This window comes from Natator depressus, chromosome 24, assembly GCF_965152275.1.
Source record: "Natator depressus isolate rNatDep1 chromosome 24, rNatDep2.hap1, whole genome shotgun sequence".
Lineage (NCBI taxonomy): Eukaryota > Metazoa > Chordata > Testudines > Cheloniidae > Natator > Natator depressus.
Genome location: NC_134257.1, coordinates 6,130,533 through 6,153,822, shown reverse-complemented (window position 1 = coordinate 6,153,822; position 23,290 = coordinate 6,130,533). Strand labels below are relative to the sequence as shown.

General features: G+C 53.3%; 1 protein-coding gene across 1 annotated transcript; it reads left to right on the top strand.

Annotated features, from left to right (window-relative positions):
- Nucleotides 1–5,177: 5,177 nt before the first annotated feature.
- Nucleotides 5,178–21,832, top strand: ANKRD34A (ankyrin repeat domain 34A). Its single transcript, XM_074938205.1, has 2 exons — nt 5,178–5,641; nt 13,383–21,832. The coding sequence occupies exon 2, from the start codon at nt 13,474–13,476 to the stop codon at nt 15,061–15,063; it is 1,590 nt and encodes a 529-aa protein (XP_074794306.1). The 5' UTR covers nt 5,178–5,641; nt 13,383–13,473; the 3' UTR covers nt 15,064–21,832.
- The last annotated feature ends 1,458 nt before the right edge of the window (nt 21,833–23,290 follow it).

Genomic DNA, 23,290 nt, shown 5'->3' with positions numbered 1-23,290 from the left:
ACTTCCCCCGACCAGCTGTCCCAGTTTCATAGTTCATTTCCTTTCTATGGTCCTGGAACAAATCATTCCTCTCTCCACCTGGCTGAATGTCTGCTGCAAAAGGAGCCCAAGGGACTTAGGAACCTCACCACCATTGAATTTCACTGGCAGGCAGGCACCTGGATCCTTATGAAAATAGCCATGGAAGAGCTGGGGGGTGGGGGCAGCTCGGGGGTTCGGATACTGGGAAGTCCTCACAAAAATCAATTTAATATACAGTCCTCAAATAAAGGACAAATCAGATACTAAACTGATAACAGATATTAGCTTAGGAGATAATGTTTGTACTTCACGGTCCAAGAGACACAGACGAGGTTTTCGTCTCAGGCCAAAAGACCAAACATATCGAGACCCTTGATCGTGGCCTTTCATAGGCCGAGGGTCTACTTACACTAGATCTTAGCTCTCATAACGAGTAGGCACCAGGCCGGACTTGGCAGTCCCCCGTGCTGCTCTCGCTCCAGCGCGATGCCATCCGCCCCCGTGGAAATTGCTCCGGAGCCCATCCGCTGTTAGCGAGAAGGGTGGGGGTCAGCCCTTGACATCTACACTGCAAAAAAAATACCCCCGGGGCAGCAAGTCTCAGCGCCCGGATCAACTGACTCGGGCCCCTGGGGTTCATGTGCTGGGGCTAAAAAAAGCAGTGTAGACATTCTGTAAATAATCTTGTTCCCTGAAAGAGCCAGGCAGCTGAAATGAGCTGTAGCTCACGAAAGCTTATGCTCAAATAAATTGGTTAGTCTCTAAGGTGCCACTAGTCCTCCTTTTCTTTTTCTGAATACAGACTAACACGGCTGCTACTCTGAAACTTAGCCAGTAACGTCTCTCACCACAGAATCAGCTGGAGGCAGAAACTGGGGCCTGGGAAATTCCAGCCCAGATGGTTAGAGTTTGGCAAAGTTATAAGGAGCCACTGAAAACAGAGTCTTATAATGGAAACTTGCCAAGAGGCAGTGCTACCTATGCCGCCGGTGATCAGGTCTGGGTTGTGGCTGAGTTCTGGACCACGCTGGCAGTTAGATGACGTGGGGCTGAGCTCCAGGTGTACAGCCTGGCAGAAAAAGTCCATGAGGCATTCCTGTGTCCCTCTTCGCCATGGCAGCTGAGCATCCCCCAGGCATTAACAGGCTTCTGTTTTACAACATCCCTGGGAGGCAGGGAAGGATTATGCCCTTTTTACAGGTGGTGCAAGATGACTTGATGACACAGGAGGTCTGTGGCAGCCCTGGGATTTGAGCTCAGATCTCCTGAATCCCACTCTCCACTAAGCCAGCTCTCCTTACCCCCCTGTGTAACTTACCAGGGCAATCAGCTAATACGTAGCATCCCATTAGCGCAAGTCCTGCTGGCCCAACTTGGCCATATGTGTTCCACAGTGTCACTCCGCTTTGCAGACAGGCTTAGGGCTATGGTCACTGATGTGGGTGTCCGCCCATCCTGCACCAAGCCACAGGAACCAAATAACACTGACTAAACCTGCCAGATCACACAGCAAAGGCAGGGTGAATGAAGCCAAGAAATGGATGGGAAATGAGTTTTCCAGCTGCGAGCCTATAAAGTCAGGGCCTCCTCTTTCTCAAATGCCCGCCTATTGGCTTGTTTGCTGGAGACAACAGCAGAAGTCAGAAGACCTGGGTTTGATGCCTAGCTCTGCTACTGACTGGCTGTGTGACCTTGGGCAAATCACTTCTCCTGTGACTATACATTCTGCAGGGCAGGCACTGTGTCTACAGCAGCTAGCACAATGGTGCTCTAATCTCTGCTGGCACTACTCCCATAAGAATAACTTGGTTTTAAACCCATAATCAAAGGCCTTCTCCATACCAGAGTTGTCGTGCTTTAACTATACAGTATCAGTACGGTTAAAGCGGTACAATTCCCTGACTGTGGGTGGAGTTATACCTGTATAAATCTGCTTACACCAGTATAGCTAGGCTGGTCAGAACTCATTTTTTCTTATTTTAAAACAAATAAAAGGAAGTATTTCTTCACACAACGTACAGTCAACCTATGGAACTCCTTGCCAGAGGATGTTGTGAAGGCCAAGACTATAACAGCGTTCAAAAAAGAGCTAGATAAGTTCATGGAGGATAGGTCCATCAATGGCTATTAGCCAGGATGGGCAGGGATGGTGTCCCTAGCCTCTGTTTGCCAGAAGCTGGGAATGGGCGACAGGGGATGGATCACTTGATGATTCCCTGTTCTGTTCATTCCCTTTGGGGCACCTGGCATTGGCCACTGTCGGAAGACAGGATACCGGGCTAGATGGACCCTTGGTTTGACCCAGTAGGGCCGTTCTTATAATTTTGATGGATAATATCAACGTTTGTTTCTAAGCATTTTTGGTTGATTTGTATTGATTTAAATTTTTACAGTTGGAGGAAATTTTGGGCAGGGAGGTCAGACAACAGCGGGCGTCAGACAATAATTATTTCATGACAGTTGACCTTGAGATTCAAAAAGTTAGAATTTTATGACCGTTAAAACACAAATTGCCAACATCCCCTGCAAAATATGCCAAGTAACTATCCTTCAATCAAACTCCAAGAAGCATTCAAGCAGCATTTTCCATACTTTGTGAATTTCAGTCATCAATGGAAGGACTTTTTTGTGGGTTCGCGGTGAAATTGACGTTTACCGATAAAAATCAAGTAATTGCAAATCTGAATATCACTTATTCCTGTCTGGGAAGGGGAATAACCTGTACCAATATAAGGCCCCTTTATACAGTATAATTGTGGACACAGTAGGGGCTGTACTAACTATATTGGTAAAGAATCACTCCTGTAGCCAACACAGTTATACCGGTCCAAAATCTGTGTGTACGCCCAAGCCTGTGCCTGTCCAGCCCCTAGCATTCCCGGCTTGAATGTCTGTACAGCGCCTAGTTCAACTGTGCCCTGATCTTAGTTGGCATTATTGCACTAACACCAACAACTCAATTTTAACCCATCCACCGCCTGGGTTTGGCTGAGGTCAAAGGTCTTCTGGGGCTGAAGAATTATGAAGGAAACTGACTTTTCCCCACGAACACCGAGCGCATTCGGAACCGGGCAGGGAGCGATAGGAATACAATTAGTCACGGTAACCATGGCAACAGTGCAGGGCAGGCACCAGGGATTACAAAAGCTTCCGAAGAGGTGCCTATTAAAGGCGCAGCCCCCCCACGGAGAGCCATACACGCGCACCCACACATCTGGCCATTATACCTGGTGGCCTCCGACCTTGGCCGCTTTTCGTCTCTTCCCTTAGCACAATTGAATCTCCCGGCGTAGGCAGCAAGAATCTGGCCGTGGCTGTGAGCTATCACTCATGCAAATCCCCGAGACTGTGTTCACTATGCAGACATGTAGCATGTTCCAGCCGCATAGTGCTTTGTGCAAGCGGGCCCATGCCAGTCTCTCCATTTTACAGATGGGGAAACTGAGGCATGGAGAAAGGGATGGGCTAGCCCAAGAGCATGTAGGGGAGCCCATGGCGACCTGGAGGTGGAAACCAGAAGTCCAGCTTTCCAGTCCCCTGCTCTAACCATTAGCCAATACTTCCCACCTCCATCCTTGATGGGATCCAAAATGAATCTTTGAGGCAAGGATGGGGGTGGGGAAACTGGGGGTATGTCCACATTGAACCGTAAACCTGGGCTTACACTCAGGTTTGAGCCCAACCTCCCGCCACCCCATACTGTCTACACACAAAACTGTATGGAATGGGTCAGCAATCATTCAGGAGCTGAAGCCTAGGACCCACCTGGCAGGGCTGGGTCTGAGTTCAAGTTCCACTGAGACTCGGGTCCAAGCCCCATCATTTTGCAGTGTGGACACAACTCAAGCTGCAGACCCAAGTCAGAAGGTCTGTGTAGCGCAGTATGGAGCCGTCGCCACAGTTGTGAGTCATGGGTCTAGCAACTGTTAGCCCAGGTTGACAATGCACCACGGATGCTCGAGCGTGAGCTTGAACACACCGAGTCCACAAGCCCAGATGCCACAGAACCAGTTTTACAATGCAGTGGCGACAGACCCTGGGAGGACCCTGAGTATCTACCCCTCCCTTGCTCTGCAACTTGCGAAGGCATTTACAGCCCTGTCCCGTGAGAGGTAGTGTGGGCTAGTGGGTAGGGCAATGGTCTGAGACTGCGGGAAACCAGGGCTCTTTTCTTGGTTCTGCCGCTGCCCTGCTTGGGTCATGTTGAGCAAGTCGCTTCCCCGCTCTGTGCCTCAGTTTCCCCTCTCTCCCATTGTCTGTCTGGTCTAGTTGGTTTGTAAGCCACTATGGGGCAAAGACCGTCTCTCGCTCTGGGTCAGTGCAGCACCCGGCACAATGGGGCCAGTGGTGGCGTTTATCCCAGAGGTGCTGGAATTAAGGGTGCGGGGGGGTGCGGGAACACCTCCTGACTTGAAGTGGTTTCCATCATACACAGGGTTTACAATTTGGTCCAATGGCTCTCAGCACCCCCACTACACACATCGTTCCAGCACCCCTGGTTTCCAGCAGCCCCCCTGCAAAGTTCAGTTGTGGGGGGGCTACCGGTGTTGCTGTCCAACACACTAGACAGGGTTTGCACCCCTGCATCATCACACTGGGGGGAAGGGGTTGCGCTTCACCTTGGCTTTTGCTTTGCCACCAAGGCCAAGTAACTGAATCACCACGCGAGTGGGGGCCCCTTGCTGCTTGGGCATTGCAGAGGCCCTAACACTGCCACTGAATGGGGCCCTGATCCCCGCTGAGGCCTGGAGGCGGTGCTACCATGCAGGTCCCTAATATTCCTAAAATGAGGTGACTTGGCGAGGGTGTCAGTGGGAACACGAAGGAGCAGGGCAGCGAAGGATCGAGGGTTCATCGCGCCCAGCACTGCCGTGGCCAGGGGGTGGTATTAAAAGTACAGTAGCATGCACTGGACTCATCCCCAGCATCCTAAGGAGACAGTGCCATAGGTGCTGGAAGTAGGGGTGCGGCCGCACCCCCTGGCTCGAAGTGGTTTCCGTCATGTGCAGGGTTTACAGGTTGGTTCGGTGGCTCTCATCACCCCCCACTGTGCACATGGAGAGTGCCACCAAATTGCTACTGAGCGAGATCAAGGGATTAGACCAGGGCTGAGCATAATTCCTAAGCACTGGCGGGGGGGCGGGGGGAGTGGAAGAGGCGGGCCCCTTTCCCATGTATATTGGTGCAGTGTGATCGCTCTGTGTAGTTGAATGGAATAGCTACTTCTGGTCTATGGGAATGGAGCTAAAAATAGCAGCCCGGCTGTGTCTCTGCAAAGAGCCGGTCAGGCTATGGCAGTAAGTGGAAAACACCGGCGCTCAGTCACCGATCGGCAGGGCTGCAACCGGAGTGGGGAGGGGGAAAATGCTGCTAAAAAAATGCAGAGAAGGGCTTTGATGGACTGAATTATTTGGCTTCGCTTTGTCTATCCCCCTGTCTCAAGCTGAATGGGGTCGATTTCCTTTAAACACCCGCACGCACCCAATGCACAAAAGGGGAGCAAAGGTCTCAAGACATGAAAACTCTGCAGGCTTCTGCTCCGCTTTCCCGGGGGTGAGGAGGAAGCATGTGGCCCAGAAGAGCCGGCAGCAGGTGACGGGAGAGGGTCCAACCACGCCAGGTACGATCCCGCTTTTAAAAAAGAAGAGAGCAGCAGGGGGGGCTGGAACAATGTGTGTAGTGGGGGTGCTGAGAGCCATTGAACCAAACTGCAAACCCTGTATATGATGGAAACCACTTCAAGCCAGGGGGTGCGGCAGCCCCCCTAGTTCCAGCACCTCTGGAGAGCGGGCTATAAAAGAATGATAGAGCAGCTAGCGGGTGCTGAAAGGAGCAAGCACCACCGTTGCTTCTGGTCGGGGATCAGGGCATGGGTCCTGCGCTTAGGCTAAAACGCAGACGGGGATGGGAGAGAAAGCCTCCTGGACAGTATGAAGATCTTGTCTGTCACATGCACTGTCCGTTTGTCCTAAAATCCCATTCCTCAATGGCTGCTGGTTTCCAGAACAACCCAGCTTGCACTGGAACTCTGGGATTCTTTGGTTGCACTTATTTAATGAATGATTAATTAGTCATTCTTATTAAATGTGTTTCTTTTTCATCAGACTAATCATGAATGTCTCTGTGGCTATATGTCCACGCAGGTGTCTTTCTGCTCTTACCTGTCTGGTCCCTTCGGTGTTTTATTCTGCTGATCCAAACCAAGCCAGAAATCTGGTTTATATTAAAATCTAATAACTTTTTATTGCCACTAGCTGGTATATTGCTTTAAATCCACCTGTTTAATAGAATTAGAACAGGAATAGAATTAGCCTTTGATTTAAATGTATTTCACTGGCTGTACTCACCCTGAACTGTAATATTCAGCATCACAAGTTCCTTTAAATTCCAGATATATATAGAGAGAGAGATAGGGAGAGAGAGAGATAATTTCTCTCACTCCATTCAGTAGGTTGCCTTCATTCTTATGTGGTTATGTAAGCAGACGTGGGTGAAAGCTCTTGCTAATTTAGACCAGAATATTTTCTTTAGGTTTCTCTCATCACCCCCAAGAAAATCCCTTTACCTCTGAAATGGAAAAAAGGATCCCTGGAAGACTTTTGATTCCATTAAATTTCCATCAGACCATTTCTACACCGAAATCCACCAGGCATTCCCAGTTCACCTCGGTAGCAATTTGCCGAAAACCGAATCTCTTCCTTTTCCAGTTGCAACCCACAAATGCAAAGATGAGGCAAAGAATCTATCTGGCTTTTCCCTCTTTGTTTTCTCTGTTTTTCATCCATTGCATGCCTTGATATTCAACGTCGCTGTCAGAGCTTTAAACCTTTGTTTCCTAAAGCCTTATTGCTCTGCAGGGATTTGGGTTGGGTTTTATTAAATGAAAAAAAGGGCTGCTTCATCTGGAAAAGGCTGTGGTTTTTTCACCCAAAAGCACAGGACTTGTCTTTGAAAGATTCCAAAGGTAAAATGGCTTTTTCTACTTAGAGGTCCTATGGGGACAAGCAGAGTGAGATCTTACCAGACCGTAGCTTATTTAGCCTGCATTCCTGGACAATAAATGATGAAGGGTTTACAGGATTCCCGAGATGAAATTGCCTGCTTTATTACACCCCAGCATGACAGATGGATTTTCCTGATATGATATAGGGCTCTCATAGATTTCCTATGGTGGAGCTCAGGAAAGAATCCGTAGGAATGAGAGAGGTAATTTCTCATTCATTCCCCAAGCAGTGTGGAAGACAATGTATCAACACTGACTTGAAACTGAGACAGTAGATGGGGTGGAAGGGGTGATGGTCTCACAGGAAGGGAACTTGAGTAGGACCCAGACGATCTGGGTTTAATTCCTGGCTCTGCTACAGATTCTCTGTGTGAGCTTGGTCAAGTTGCTTCATCTCTCCTGGGCCTTTAGTTTCCCACCTACAAAACGGCGATAATCCCCAGGAGAGGATAAAACCCATTTGTGATTGTGAAGAGCACGGATGGGATGCTGATGAGGGCAAACTACATAGATAGAGGGGAGGGGCATTGTTTAGGATGTTTAAGTCAGAAGGGGTTCAATCCTATGGTGATGGTAAATGGCCCATTGTGGTCTTAAAAATCCATGAACCCTGAACAGTTCCATTAACCCCAGAGGAGAAGGGGAGACTCACACTGAAGTGGGCCCAAGCCCAGTGAAGTCAGTCGAAAGGCCCTGCCTTTGGATCAAGGCCCAAGGCTCCCACTGCCACAATCCTCACTCGGGTGAGCGATCCGGGTGAATCCATAGAAGTGACTGAGGCTACTCAGGTGAGTAAGGATTACTTGTGGGATCAAGGGTAGCAGGTTCAGCCTGTAAGAGCCCAACTTTGCCTGCCTTGCGGGAGCCAAGCTCCCGTCAGGGTTGGCTCAGGTAGGCTGTGCAGGATTGGGCCCAAAGGTCGGTTTGGGTTTCCTTTGGCAAAGGGTGGGGGGCAGGGGGAACATCCCAGGCTAGCGACACAAGGGGCCAGATCCTGAGCAGGTGCAAATCAGCACAGCTCTGGGAAAGTCACTTGAACAATGCTAATTGACAACAGCTGAGCCTTCGGCCCATTGATTTCCACAGAGCTCTGGCCCAGTGACACCAGTTGGGAATCTGACCCACTGACTCCAACAGAGCTATGTTGATTTACACCAGCTGGGGATCTGACACAATCACTTCCTTTTATTTCTAAAGAATAACAACCAACCACCCAAGAGGCCCTGCCAGCACCAGCCCCTCGAAAAAGCCCCCAGAAAGTAGCGATAAGACAAAAAATAAGAGAAAAAAGGGGCAGATTTGAGCTTTAAATGGTGAAACTGACAGCTCTGGGTCTATTTCTGGAGGCCTCAACACGGGGTGTGGGGGGAGCGGGGGTTGTTCCAAAGAGGAGCAAAAGCATCCCACAGTTGCTGCATTCTCCTGCTTCCAGACTTGTGACGGTGAGGTCCAGAGGAGAGAAACTGACGCATGAGGACGATGCCTCATTTTTGAAGCGTCTTGCTGGTCAGTATCTCCTCTGACATCTTGGGGGCCGGATGCTTCTCTGTAAGGGAAGATGTGCAGAAATTACAGTGCTTGTGGCCTCTTATCGATCGACTCGTTTTCTCCCGCGTGCCTTTTGGTGTCACTGAAATGTGGGCGGCTGCTCAGGATAAAATCCGTCAGAAATAAAACCCTCATCATAGTGCATTGCGCTTCAGTTCTGAGCCGCAGCATGCTAGGATCAATAGAAAGGCTGTTGCTTTCTTCAGTGGAGTTTGGATCGGGCCCTTATGTGGCACTTTTCAGTTGGGCTTTTCAATGGGCACCTAACTCCTTTAGATTTCTTTGAAAATCCCTCGCCTCCCGCTAGAGATCTCAAAAGTGTTTTCAAAAAGGTGGGTGAGTAGCTGTGAGCCCCAGTCTATAGCTGGGGAAACCGAGGCACAGAGCAAGGACATGATTTGGTAGAGCCAAGAAGAGAACCCAGGAGTTCCCAGTCCCCTGCTTTAACCACTAGACTGCACTCTCTCCTACAACTGGCAATCGAACCCAGGAGTCCTGATTCCCAGCCCAACTGCTATACAACATGCCCTGCTACAGATAGTAAAAAAACAAAAAACAAAACAGCAACAACAAAAAACCCTCAGGGAGTTCTGATCATCAGACCGCCTCTGCCCACTTTAACCACTAGTGTGCACTGCCTGTGAAAGCTGGTAATAAAGCCCAGGAACACTGATGCCCGGGCCCATGCTCAAACCACACTAGATTCCTTCCTCCCTCTCTCCACACCAATGAAAGCTCTGGGGACTAAAGCTGAGTTAAATCTAGAAGTAATGAGGAAATTAGTGGGTGCTAATAACAAAACAGATAAAGCAGGTCACTCAGTGTGGGTTAGCTGGCAGCTCAGTCGTTGTCTGACAAATGACAAATGATTCCAGGGCCCTCCCCCGGCTTTGTATTGCAGCACATGGATGGGTTTTGAAATGACACTTTAACAGAGCTAGTCATTGCGAGTTAATCCAGTGTTTTCTCAAAATGAACGCTCCACTGGCTCAGAGGGACGTGCAAGCCTTTCTAATATGCTTAATTTGAAGGACTATAGGAAATGTTTCATGCGACAGCTAGATCTGGAGATGCAGTGAGAGAGAGAGATGCAGACGAAGATTAGGTAGATAGATAGAGATGAAGATTAGAGAAGAAGGCTGAGATGTTTCAAGTTGCTGAGAGTATTTGGATGCCCGGTTCCTATTAGTTTCACTGGGAATTGACCATCCAAATCCCACAGAAAACGCCAGTCCATCTATTTTCAATCTTCCCCCTTTTCCCCTCCATCAGCTGGGGCTGCCAGCCTGAACTGGCCTCCTCCAACTTCTCTCCCGGTCCAGCCAGCCGCACAAACTAATTATCCTGGGCAGAATTAATGACCCGTCCAATCCTTGCAGAGAGAGGTGAGCTATTTCGGGGTGGGGCTGCGCTTTTGGGGGAGGGTTGAGAAGGCTACATGAGAATGACAGTTCATCTCCCAGGATGTGACCCGGCCCAAAAGTGGGCTCAGGAGACAAATATTGAGAGTAAATCTTTTGCTTCTGTACCTACAGAAACGTCTTCCACCTCTCACACATTCACAAACGCTCACCACGTTACACGTTCACATCTTCTTTCCCTTGCTCATTCGTTACACACAGCCCTATGCTTGGTCACACTGCGCCTTCTCACCCCCTCTCACCCCCCAGGAGACAGGGATTCAGTGCCCAGCTCTGTCACATTGGATCAGATTTCCAAGCTCCCAGTGTAGCTACTCTAACCCCTCTCTCCCAGCGCTGTGCACAGAACCCAGGAGTCCTGGCTCGCAGTCTCCTGCTCTAACCATTGGACAACACTCCTTCCAGGACAGAATACTCCCGAGCGCTTTAGGATAGGAAGCAAAGATCATTGTGGCCAGTGACTACCCCGGTCGTGCTGCGATCAGGCCACCAGCTTTAGCAAGAAGAGGCCTGCTAATGACCACATGTGGTGAGGCCTTCTGAGAAGGACACCCCCCATTGAGTCACCAACACCACCGGGGGCAGAGGTCTCTCATCTAAGTCATAAGCCCAGCCAGCGCTGCTTAGCTTGCCACCCAGTGCCATGGACTATAACCACAGGCAGCCTGCTGCCTCTTACTGGAAGAGCTCTGAGCAGGCCCATTTGGTGCCATTAATCCGCAGCGCTCAACATCCGTGATTCAATCAGGCCCTGGTTCCCAGGGCACCGGGTCAGTGGATGGCGCCAGCCTCTGATGATTTGTAGGATGCTGCTTGCTCGTTAGCCCTGCTAATTAGCTTTCCTTGTCTTCCTCTTCTCTTTCCCCACCTCTTTTATTCTCTTCTATTTTGCTCATCGGCTCTCCTCTGCATCCCCTCTATTCACCTTCCATCTTCCAGGCCCCTTTTTCTCTCTTCCTCCCCTGCCTTTCCTCCATCACTCCTTCCCTCTTCACCTCCTCCTGGCCTTTTTGTTCCTTCCCCCTTTCTTTACCTTCCGTCACCACTTATTCTTTCCATCTATCTCATTCTTCCTCTCCGGCACTCTTCCATGCTCTCCTCCCCGCCCCATTCCCTGCTTCACCCCTCTTGCCTCTCCTTTGCCTCCCAACGTGGGCCCAGGTGGGAGGCAGCGTGAATCAATCCGGCAGAACACGTGGCCGGGTTTTTCCAAAGAGCTGTGCACACCAGAAGCTGGGCCCTTCTGAAAAGCTGCTGCCCATCTGTGTCCCAGCGGGACCCACATAGGGGCCTTTGGGGAAATCTGGATTTTATTCAGGTGCCTACACTGGCCGCTTGCCCTGATTGGGGCCGGAGGGGTGGGGGTCCTGAGCCCTCGGGAATCCAGCCTGCAGCTCTTCGGGCAAGCTGGCCCTGTTTGCATCAGACTCCGCAAGCTGGCACCAATAGACACGGTGTCACCTATACCCCCAAGCGAGATATTTCTGGTGAATTAGGCAGGATCGGCAGCCCTTCTCCAATGCCCCTCCAGCCAACCAGCTCACCATCTGCCAGGGCAGAAGGGGCTGGGGGCGGCTGGTGGGGGGGGGGGGAAGGGGAACGCGCTCACCAGCCAAACTTCTTTTGATTAGTTCACTTGTTTTTTTCCAACATTGAATTAATTACCCTTTTCCACGCGGGCGCCAGCTGGTAGGATTTTGAGTCAGGCAGGCAGGCTGGGATGGGAAGCCAGGGGGATCTGCCAGCGCTCGGTGACGGCACGTGCATGTGAGTTGAGAGTTTAACTCTCTGGAGACCTGCTAACGGCTGGTGGGGAGCATCCCTCATGGTAGGCAAGAACCTACCCTGGGCTGCGGTGAAGCGAAAGGGAGGAGGGCCGTGCTGCATAAGAACAGGTATCCTGGGTCAGACCAATGGTCCACCTAGCTCGGCATCCTGTCTTCCGCTGCCAGGTGCTTCGGAGGAAATGCCCAGAAGAGGCAATCATCAAGTGATCCGTCCCCTGTCGTCCACACCGAGCTCCTGGCAGTCAGAGGCTAGGGACCCCCAAACCATGGGGTTACCTCCTTGTCTGCCTTGGCAAATAGCCACCGATGGACCTTTCCCTCCATGAACGTGTCTAATGCATTTTGAAGCCCATTCTAGTTTTGGCCTTCACACGATCCCCTGGCAATGAGTTCCACAGGTTGGCTGTGCATGGTGTGAAGAAATTACCTAGCACCACCACCTGCTTAGGTCCTGGTTTGGCTTCATGGACAGTGCATTAAGCTATACCAGAGATGAGTGGGATAATGCCCTGGAGCTGTCCCATGTGCCATGAATGCAGGGTGAGTGAGACTCAGGCAAACCTGGATTCTATCCCCAGCTCTGCCGCTGGGTGACCTTGGGCAACGCCCTGTGCCTCAGTTTCCCCATCTGTAAAATGGGGGTAATAAGCCTCCCCTCCTTTGAGACCCACCAGTGAGAAGAGTTAGAGATTAATCTTGTCTGGATTGCTCCATCGTTGACAACAGAGTGGGACGAAGGTGGGTTTTTCTGCAGCAGGAGCTGCTGAATTCCCAACTGGTTTTGCCTTTGTTCTCTGGGAAGTCTGAATATGGGCGCAGAGGTGATGTGGAAGGAGGGGTCCTGCCAGCCAGACACGTGGGTGTGAAACTGAGGCCATGTCCCACAGAGGCCTTAAAAATCCCAGGGCACTTCTTAGCCAGGCCCAATTTCAGTACAAGTAAGGAGATTCTGTCTGCCTAGCTTCGCCTGTTGGAGCCCTCACTTCCTGTCCTAAAGTGGTGTGCAGCCTTGCGGTACACCATTAAACAGCTCCCCTGCCCCAGAATTGGCTGCGCTTCAGTGCTGGGTGAGTGATCCCTGTGTAACACTGCTATGGTTGTCCTCCAACTCAGAGGTGGCTGCATTCCAGTGCTGGGTGAGTAATCCCTGTGAAGCGTTGCTGTGGCTTTTAAGCAGCTGCCATGCTGCACCCCAGAACTTGCTGCATTTCAGTATTGGGTGCGTGTTCCCTGTGCAGCATCGCTACGCAGCTGTTAAACAACTGCCTTCTTCCACTCCAGAGGTGGCTGCATTTCAGTGCTGGGTGAGTGATCCTTTTGCAGCGTGGCTGTGGGCTATGTCAGTAATGGTAGTGTGATCTCTCTGCAGCATTGCTGTGTGGCTGTTAAACAGCTGCCACGTTCCACCCCAGAGCAGGCTACATTTCAGCACCAGCTGCATGGTCACTGTGAAGCCCAGCTCTGCGGCGATTAACCAGCTGCTGCACTGCAGCCCAGAGGTGGCATCTCAGTGGTGAAGGGGTTGCTTGGGGATGAACGATGCCGTAGCAGTGTAAGATTTCATGATGTGCTCTCCCTCTCTCTCTCTCTTTCTCTGTCCAGGGAGGTGCTCTGCCTGTGCAATGCCCCATCCCGCTTCCCACAACCCCGGCTTGCCCCCACGAGACCGCCCGGCCCCGGGCCCCGCCTGGCGATGAACGACCCAGCCGCCATGCCGCACGCGGAGGGGAATGCCCTGCTGAAGGCTGTGTGGCAGGGCAAGTTTCGCCTCACCCGCCTCTTGCTGGAAGGCGGGGCCTATATCAACGAGGGCAACGCCCAGGGCGAGACCCCGCTGATCGCCGCCTGCCTGGCCCGCTATGACGACCCGCACAACAAGCCCCGCATGGTGCGCTACCTGCTGGAGAACGGCGCCGACCCCAACATCCCGGACAAGACAGGCAAGACGGCCCTGATGCACGCCTGCGCCGAGCGGGCCGGGCCCTCGGTGGCTTCGGTCTTGCTGGAGCACGGGGCCGACCCCAGCGCCCGGGACTACGCGGGGGCATCGGCCCTGGTGTATGCCATCAACCGGGACGACCGGGAGACCTTGCAGGTGCTGCTGGACGCCTGCAAGGCCAAGGGCAAGGAGGTGATCATCATCACCACCGACACGTCCCCCTTGGGCACCAAGAAGACCAAACAGTACTTGAACTCGCCCCCGTCCCCGGGTCTGGAGGAGAAGTCACCGGCCCTGTGTATGTCGCCCTCCGACATCGAAGTCAAGACCACCCAGTCACCCGGGGCCAGCGAGAAGGAGGAGGCGAGGGACGTCTTCAACTTCACCATGGCCACCCGGCTGACCTGCCCCCCGCCGCCTCCTCCCAAGGGGCTGGAGGCCGAGGCCTCCGCGGAGCAGCCACCGGCGGCCCCACCACCCAAGGGCCGGGCGAGGCAACTCAAGAGACTCAACTCGGAGCCGTGGGGGCTGGTGGCGCCTTCCGTCTTGGCCGCCTCCCATCTGGAGAAGGCCCGGACGCCAGAGGAGAGGATCACGGCCGAGATGAACGGCTTGAGCATCACCAAGAGGCCCGTGCTGTCACGGAGGCACAGCATCGAGGGCCAGGAGGCCCCCGGTTTCAAGACGGTGGCCCCCCAGGGCTCTGGGGAAGAGGCCCCGGGCCTGGAGGCACCCTGGGCCGAGAAGGTTCATTTCAGCCACCTCCACCAGCCTCTGTCGCGGCGCAACACGGCCCCCGAGGCCCAGGAGAGTGGGGGGGCCCCAGCGCCCAGCCTGCGGGGCATGGCGCACCCTAAGCTGGCCCGCATGGAGCACTGCGAGTCAGACGCGCACCTCTGCCCGGACTCCATCCCCGGCTCCCCGGATTCAGGCCGCCTCTCCCTGGAGAGGAGGAAATACAACGCCTCCCCGCTGACCCTGCCGGCCAGCTCTTCCCGGGAGTCCCTAGAGAGCATCCCCAGCGCTGTGTCCCCCATGACGGGACGGCGCCGCTCCCCGGGGCTGCTGGAGAGGAGGGGATCGGGGACCCTCCTCCTGGATCACATTGCCCACACCCGGCCTGGCTTCCTGCCCCGGCTCAACATCAACCCCCACCCTCCCATCCCTGACATCCGGGCCAACGGCCGGCCCCCCTCGCCCGTGCACAGGGGGCTCATCCCCATGGCCCCCAGCTCCCCCAAGGCAAAGAAGAAGCTGTTCAGACGGCACTCTATGCAAACGGAACAGATCAAGCAGCTGGTCAATTTCCAGAACATGCTGGCCCAGGGCAACTCGGCCAGTTAAAGGGACAGAAGCCCCAACAAGGGAAAGGAGGAGAAGAGGCCTAGATTTATTCTATCCCCCATCCCATTTGCTGCTCCTGCAGTGGGGAGGAGCTGGAGACACCCCCCCACCCATCCCATCTCTCCAACCCCATCCTGGGTGGCGAGCCCATTGTGTCTGGGTTGCTGTGTATCCCCCACCCTGCTGTGCACTCGTGTATCTATCCTAGCCACGGGCCACGCCCAGGGTGCAGGGAATGTGACCGGAACAGGAGCACCCCAGTGCTGGGCCGTGGCCCAGTTGGGCCAGGATCCCCGTGCGACCAACTTCGGGATGGCGCTGTGCCCCTTCGGTGGAGGCCCTGAGGCCACAGCCGGGCAGAGGAATGCCCCCAAGCATCACTGCCCATGACTGTGCCCTGTGGCCACAGAGCGCCCGGAGCCTGCTGGGAAACCTGGCCTACATTGGGAGTGGGACGATGATAGCTTCTAATGGCTGCTCCCACACGCCAGTCAGGAATCCAGAGGGGAGGCACGTGGGTCCCGTCCCTCCGGGTCCTGCCGGGCACGGCCTGGAGATGCAGAGGAGCGGAAAGAAAAAGGGAATGAAAGGGTCGATTTGGGTTCAAGATCAGGAACGTGGCCAGCCGGAGCCTCTTCCAGTTTCCAGCAGCAGTTTGTGCCTGATCCAGGTTCAAAGCCAAAGGCAGCCTCGCTCAGTTTGCACGGCTCTCCGACCTGGAAGGAAGCGGCAGTGATCCTAGAGACAGACACCCCCCACCCCCGGTGGCCTTGCACCCCACCTGCTGCTCCCTGCAATATCCTATTTATTAGCGTGAACGCCGTCGGGACTCCTGGGTTCTCTCCCCACCTCTGAGGGGGCAGCATTGTTTGGCGCGCGCAGCAAAGGGAGACCTAGGGCTGCATTTGCAAAAAGGCTAGAGATTTGGGATGCCCAACTGTGCTGAGCGCACGCCTACTGGAAACCAGGCCCCTTTGAGGCATCTCAGGCTGGAGCACTCAAAAACGGAAGCACTTTAGGCACGGGGCACTGTTTCCCAGCTCCGGGAGGGGGAGTGTTGTCTAGTGGTCAGAGGACTGGGTGCTAACGACGCTCGGGTTCTCTACCTGTCTCTGCCACTGACTCACTGGGTGACTCTGGCCTAGTGACGCTCCCGCTCCGTGCCTCAGTTTCCCCCACCTGTCAAATGGAGGGAATGATACTGACCTGTGTCTGTAAAGCACTTTGAGATCCCTGGCTCAGAGGAGCTCTAGAAATGCTACATCCTATTTGTTATTTATTTAGCATTCAGTCTCTGGCAGAGCCGCCCCCCTAGACAAAGCAATATGACTGGGGACACACAAGAAGTTACCCCCAAACACTGGTGGGAGGGCTGGAATAAACCCTTTAGGCACAGAGTGAGGGATTGAGCAGAGCGTCACCGATGGAGAAGGGAAACCATTTCAGGGGGAGGGAGGGGACTGAGTCAGTGTAAATAGGCAAATAGACACCCAATGCCAACCCCATAGTGCAGACCCAGTGCACTGGCATGGGTTACCCTGCTTTTCCACCAGGGGGCGCTGTGCTTCTTTGGCCGTGCGGTACAGCCTGGATTGTCAGCACAAGAGGTTTGCACTAGCGTTAACTGCAGTGGTGCAAACAAACCCCGTTGCAGACAAGGCTTTAGGCCCAAGTCCTCAAAGGTATTTAGGTGCCTGACTCCCAGTGGGAAGATCTGGCCCCTAGTTACGAAGCTATGATGCTGCAGAGTGCTCAGGTTTCCCCGCACTTCCCTGAGTGATGCTGCAAAGTCTGAGTTAACTAAGGGAGTTAACATTTGCACAGGTCTCCCTATAAGCACAAGGAGACTGTAATCAGGGTCCCGTGTATCTGCTACTCTGCAGAACTCGCCCCCGTGCTGTGCTCCCTTTTCTGTTTGCAGAAATACGCTTGTAGCCCTTGTGGCAGCTAAGCCAACCTTCCCCGATTGGCATGTATCTGATGCCAATTGGCCTGACCTAGTCTTTAGACAGCCTACAGTGATCATTCTATGAGATGTGAACCCGTTGATGCCAACTGGGTGTTGACTCTGAAACCTACTGACTACTAAACTGACAACAGCATTGTTAACTATTCCACTGCTGATTTGAGCAGAAATGTTGCATTGTAATGTGCGTATCTCACAACTCCCAATTAAATCCTCAGATACCAAAAGCCCCCAACTGCCCCCAGTTCAACTGCTAACATGCTCCACCCCATGCCACCCCCTCTCCCGATTGCTCCTGCTAAACACTTATGCCTTTTTTGTTACAAAATTCTGCAGCACACTGAAAATGAGGGGCCATATTCTTGGCTAGTGTAAATCGGTGCCTCTCTTGACTGACGTCAGCTGAGAATTTGGGCTTAAAATTATAGGGGCAGCATTTGATTAAATTGGCCAGAGGATTAGCTAGCACACTTTATCCTGTGCTGATTGCGTTAGCCTGTGCCATGTTTAGTTTAACAGAAACCTTATTATTTCAGTGTATTTCCAGTTTCCTGCAGGATTTAGGGCCTTTTGCTGCAGGATTTGGGGGCTAGTTTGCTGCAGATACATGGGTCCTTTCTCGACTAGGGCGAATGCCCTCTCTGCCTGTGTATGTCAGAGAACATACAGCATGTGAGCATGGTTTCAAGTCTGTATCTGGGACACCAGATACAGGGGTTGGATCTGGGGTTTTCAGTCGGCAGGTTAGAAGGATGGAGCTCAACTGTGAAATTTGGAAACAAAGTCACATTGAGATTTCAGAGGCCATCAAAACTGCTTTGAGCATGTCTGTCTCCAGTAGATGTGTGGCTAGAAGCCACTGGTGAGCCTCCATTACAGGTCCCCATCTGTGTCTGATCCACAGAGGACCTGTCTGCTACTGCCCCAACTAAGTTCTAGCTTGGGTGGGACTTATTCCACAAAACGATTTGCCGTCGGAGAGCGTTGATTCGTCAGAACCGAAACGTCCCACAGGAAGGTGTCAAGTCCACCGAATTTTTCCATTTAGAAAAAATGGAGATGAAAACGTTTTGAAAATGTCAAAGTGCCCCCTTTTCACCAGCCTCAGAACGGAACGCTTCTGGCTTTCAGCTCAAAAGGACGTTTTCTTTGGCCACTAAGCTTATTGTCTAGTTTTAACATTTAAAAGGTCAACATTGAAAAGAAATGTTTCAAATTTACCAAAACAAAATATCCACCAAGAAGATTTCGGGGGGGGGAAAAGGGGAGGGAGAACTGGGTTTGCAAATAATTGTTGAGATTTGGGGATTTGGTTCCAATTTGGGACAAGAAAAGTTTGAAACTGCAAGTTTTCCCTGAGGATGGGAAATCCCCATCAGCTATAGACCCCCAGGGGTCATCTTTAGCCCAGGCTGCTCCTGCTTTTAGCTCTGGAAGTCCCTAGGGTCTCCCAGCCAGTGCCACACCCGGCTCCCTGTGCCTATGGCCGCACAAGCAGAGCGCTGCCCCCTGCTGGCCAAATGCACCAACTGCTGGGCGGTGGTTTCCTCGCCAGGGGGTTGTCGTAAGTTCTAGCTCAGTGATACTCAGACCTCCAGGGTTCAGGAGCCAAATTAGCGACCAGCAGCACCCAACAGAGCCACAGGAGTGTGAATTCATTGATCCATTTACTGTATATATTTTATTCGCACCGCAAAATGACTGACCAAGTATTCTTATTTTATCGACTACAGTTGGTTAATGACAATGTAAGGTCACCATGATGGGTTAATAATTAAATCACCCAGTGTTTTACTATCATGCGCTGCAAGAGACACATTAAAGAGCCACTTGCGGTTCCCAAGCCTCAGTCTGAGCATCACTGGGCTACATGGACAAAAAACGTGCACAAAAGGAACTGATTTCTCTATGTGTGTGTGTGTGTGTGTGAGACCCCTCCATCCCCACTGTGGGCATATTACGTGCGCGTGTTTTACCCCTCCATCCCCACCGTGGGCATATTGCGTGCGTGGGCGGGTGGGTGTATTACCCTTCCATCCCCACCTTGGGTGTATTAAAGGCAGCCACAGGGAATGTTTTGCTTTAAATCAGTTGCAGATAACGAAGTAGACGAGGGTCAGTTTCTCAGCTCGCTCCCCCAACTGCAGAGTTCTGGATGAAACCAGGCAGCCAGTCCCTTTGGGTTTTGCTCAATCAAAAGCCGATGGACAAGGGAACATTTGACTGAAACAACTTCTACCCCTTTATCAATTAGCCAGTGCGGAATATTCCTGAGCATTGGGTGGTATCTCATCCACTGTGGCCAAGCAGGAGGTCTCTACACCCTATGCATATTGTGACGCGATCAGTTTCCCTCCTTCACGTAACCCAGTCCCTGCATGTGTCTCTGAGCTGCAACCTCCCTGACAATCCAGGCTGTAGCTCAGAGGTTCTCAATCGTCTCCATAGCAGGACCCTCCCCACACATATCCTTCCCTAGGGGGAGCCCAGGCTTGGTTCTGGGGCTGCCCAGATGCCAGGGTGATGGTGGTCATAGATCTATGTAGCCAGGTTCTGCATTTAGCAATGTGGGAAGGGCAGGTAGGTCGTGACCCTCCCCTGGTTGTCTTTGGGGCATCCAGGGCCTTGCAGTCCACAGACAGATGTGTGTAACCGTGCCCACCAGTCCTCCTGATTCCCAGCTGTCTCTGTGGGAGCACTGACCCAACTCCATTCTAGGAGTCGCCCTCTGCCTTCATGTCCTCTAGGGGCTCTGTTCCCCTATGTCTGGAGGCTGGGAATCAGGGCGGTCCATTCCCAGTCCTAGGAGGAAATGTAGGCTCACGGTTAGAGCCGACGAAGAGGAGGCAGGACGCCTGGGTTCTCATCCCAGCTCCAGTGCTTAGAGCGGGAGGCATGAGACCAGAGTGAAATCCCATTGTGCCACAGGTAGGGGAGAGAAGCTGCAACGTGGGTGCTGTTGCGGATCAGAACCTGCTTAACGCAAGCTGGTTTCTGCAGCTGCCCCGACACAGTGGTGATGGGGGCCTATAAGTACAGAGCTAGCCCGAGAATTCTGTCGGGCAGGCCAGGCCTCAGAGCACCGCTGGGGGTGGCGAGGCAGCTCACTCATTCCATCCAAGCGCTGGTGACGCCCAGAGAAACCAACCAGGGCGAGAGTCCAGGCACCAGCTGCTGCTTCCAGGGACCATTCCAGCCCCAGGCAGGCATCCGGGCACACGGTCTCCATCCTCTTCAGAGGGGAGCTAAAAAAACGGATCCAGGCAGCCGCCGACTCAGGGGGAAGCTTGGATCCAAACAGACATTTCAGTGCAGCTTTAAATCCTTTCCACTAAGGGTGAGATTTCCAGAAGTTCCTGACAAGGCACCTAATTCCCATTGGCTTTCAAGGGGAATTAGGTCCCTAACTCAGCACGGAGGCCCTTTGAAAATACCCCTCTCCCTAGGATATGTGGGGTTATTATCTCAGCAGACGCTATGCAGTCGCCACCAGAGCTCCTGACCCACCGCGCAAGGGACAATCGGAAATAATGCAGTGCCCCAGAGCTCAACACTATTTGCGATCTAGACAGGAATCCCCTTCCCCCATCCCGCCCAGGGCTGAAATGCTGCCAGTTCTGGGGAGGAGCGCGGCAGCACCACTGCGCAGCCATTTAGGGCAGGACGCAAAGAGGAAGCATGCGATCAACGCAGCTCAAAAAGGTGGGCAGGACAAAAGTGACCGGGGCTCGTTGATGAATACCAGGAATCAGGCCTGCAGCGTCAGGCTTTCCCCGTGTGCAGCGTCCCCTTTTGGGGCTGGGGGAAGTGACTCCTCTGCATAGAGCTCGTGTAGGAGCTTCAGGGGCCCGGTGGGCTGAAAGCCCATAGGCGAAGCGTAGAGCGAGTGCTCCCTGTTAGAAATGGAGCTGGGTGTATTTGCACAGGCCCCTGCAGCGGAGATGGGCCATGTGTTAGGTTAGGGCATGGTCCAGCCTTCTGATCAGCTGATCGCTGGACAATATTGCCAAAGGCAGGCAGAGGACTCACACGCTCCGCCGTGCATATTCATATGTTCTGCCGCTCCCTCGCACCTCAGACCCGTCTCTGAGCTAGGCAGGATTCCTGGGTCCACCTCCCCATCCCACAAGGGAATGCTGTCTAATGGTTAGAGCAGAGGAACTCAGCATCAGGATGCCCAAGTTATTATCCGAATGCCGCAAGGGGAGCGCTGTCTAATGGCTAGAGCAGGGAACTGGGTGTCAAGACGCCTGGCTCTGCCACTGACTCACTGCATAGCCTTTGGAGAGCTGCGGCCCTGCTCAGTGCCTCAGTTTCCCCACCTGCACCATAGGGCTAATGACCCTGACCCATCCATAGGACTGAGTAGCTAATGTGTGAACACCTACCAGCTCTGCTCTAGATCACAAGACCCTCCCCAATTTAGCGAATGAGGGGATGGGGGGGGTGGAACCCCTCTGAGCCGAAGTGAGTCATGTTTGTGAGTGTGGTCACCATTCCACCCCAAAGGTGGCGAGACTTGTATTGGCGAGGCCACCTGCTGTCTCTGCCTTGGGCAGCGTCTGATCTCCTCCCTCCACCCCCGGTCCACACCCCTCTCTGCCGAGCTCTGCCTTTCTGCTGGCCAGGGTGCTCCTGTCTCCACTCGGGGGTGGCGGGCGAGGAGGAGAGGCGGGAACGGAGAAGAACTCGGTTGGGAGGAAATAATTCCATCCTCCCAGCCGGGGGTGTCAGCGGAATCTCTTGGTCTTCACATAGCAGTGAATAAAAGCCCAACATAGCTCAGCCTGGCTCGCACTCGCACCTGCATCTTCTTGGGGTTCTTGGGGTGGGGGTTATTCTGTCACCTAGTGGCCTTGCATTGGAACAGAAGGTCTTGGGGAAAGGCCACTGGTCCATCAGTATCCTCCTGCTTCTTCCCTATGCCAGATACGATAACCGGTCCATCTCTTCCTGTATCCCTCCTCCCGCTGCACCAGATCAAACCCATCCAATCCTTAGACCCCACTGCGGGGAGGGGTAGCTCAGTGGTTTGAGCAGTGGCCTGCTAAACCCACGGTTGTGAGCTCAATCCTTGAGGGGGCCATTTAGGGATCTGGGGCAAAAATTGGGGATTGGTCCTGCTTTGAGCAGGGGGTTGGACTAGATGACCTCCTGAGGTCCCTTCCAACCCTGGTATTCTAGGATTCTATGATCTCCTCCCTATGCTGGCTTAGATAACTGGTCCATTGATTCCCGTATCCTCTCTCATGCTGCACCAAATCAGAGCACTGCTCCCTCTAGTCAAGCATCCCTCCACCTGCCACGCCAGACCCCCATCACTGGTGCATCCAGGCCAGGGTCCCTGCTCCAGCAGCGGCCAATATCCAGTGTTTCAGAGGAAGGTTTAAATTGCCCTGGGCCTACCGTACATAGCTATATACATGGGGATAAGAGGCAAATCCTGGCTGACCCCAGCATGTGTCCTACTTAGGTCCTGAAGCACACTGGTTCCCCAAGCCGTTAGCACAGCTGGCATGGCTAGACGTGGGATCCCTGTGCACTAGGTCTCCAACGTCTGCGTGAGGGGGAGAACTCAGCGTGCGCGTCTCCTTTGCAACATGCTGCAGCAACCGTGGGCAACTCTGCACAGCACAGCTCTGGGAAACAAACACAACCCCCCCCCCAAAATAACCCCGTCCTAGAATGATCCAGCCTTCATGGGAAAGTCTCCGCTCCTGGCAGGAGGCCTGCCACGCGAGATGTAGATGGAATAGCGCCTCTCTTGCCTCGTCCACGCCTGCGATGCTACTCCCTAACGTGCAACCCACCTGCCACGCTGCTTTCGCTCCCCACCAGGGTGTCCCGATTGCTGGGCCAGCGTCTTCGTCCCGCTTCCCTCCCACACAGCTGTTCATCCTCGGCTCAACCCACTCATCTGGAGCAAGAGGCAGAGAGGAAAGGGAATGCTAAGAAGTGGAAAATCCAGGGCTTCTGTCTCCGCCTGGATCCCCGCTCCCTTTCGCCTGCCTAGCAGAGGCATTCCTGCGTGCGGTGGCCTATAGCCGGACCTCCTTGGGCTGCAAGCTCATTGCCTCTGTGTAGTGAAGCGAAGCCTGACTGGTGTGGCACCTCCTGCTGGTCATCCTGGGAATTAGCTTTCCAGCAGATGGAGCGACTCCTGCCAGTGGCTCGCCTGCCTCGGGCCCCCACGTCCCTCCCAGACCCTGGTGCCCCTTTTCCTCAGGGTTCTGCCCTCCGCAGTACCCCCACTCTGAGCCT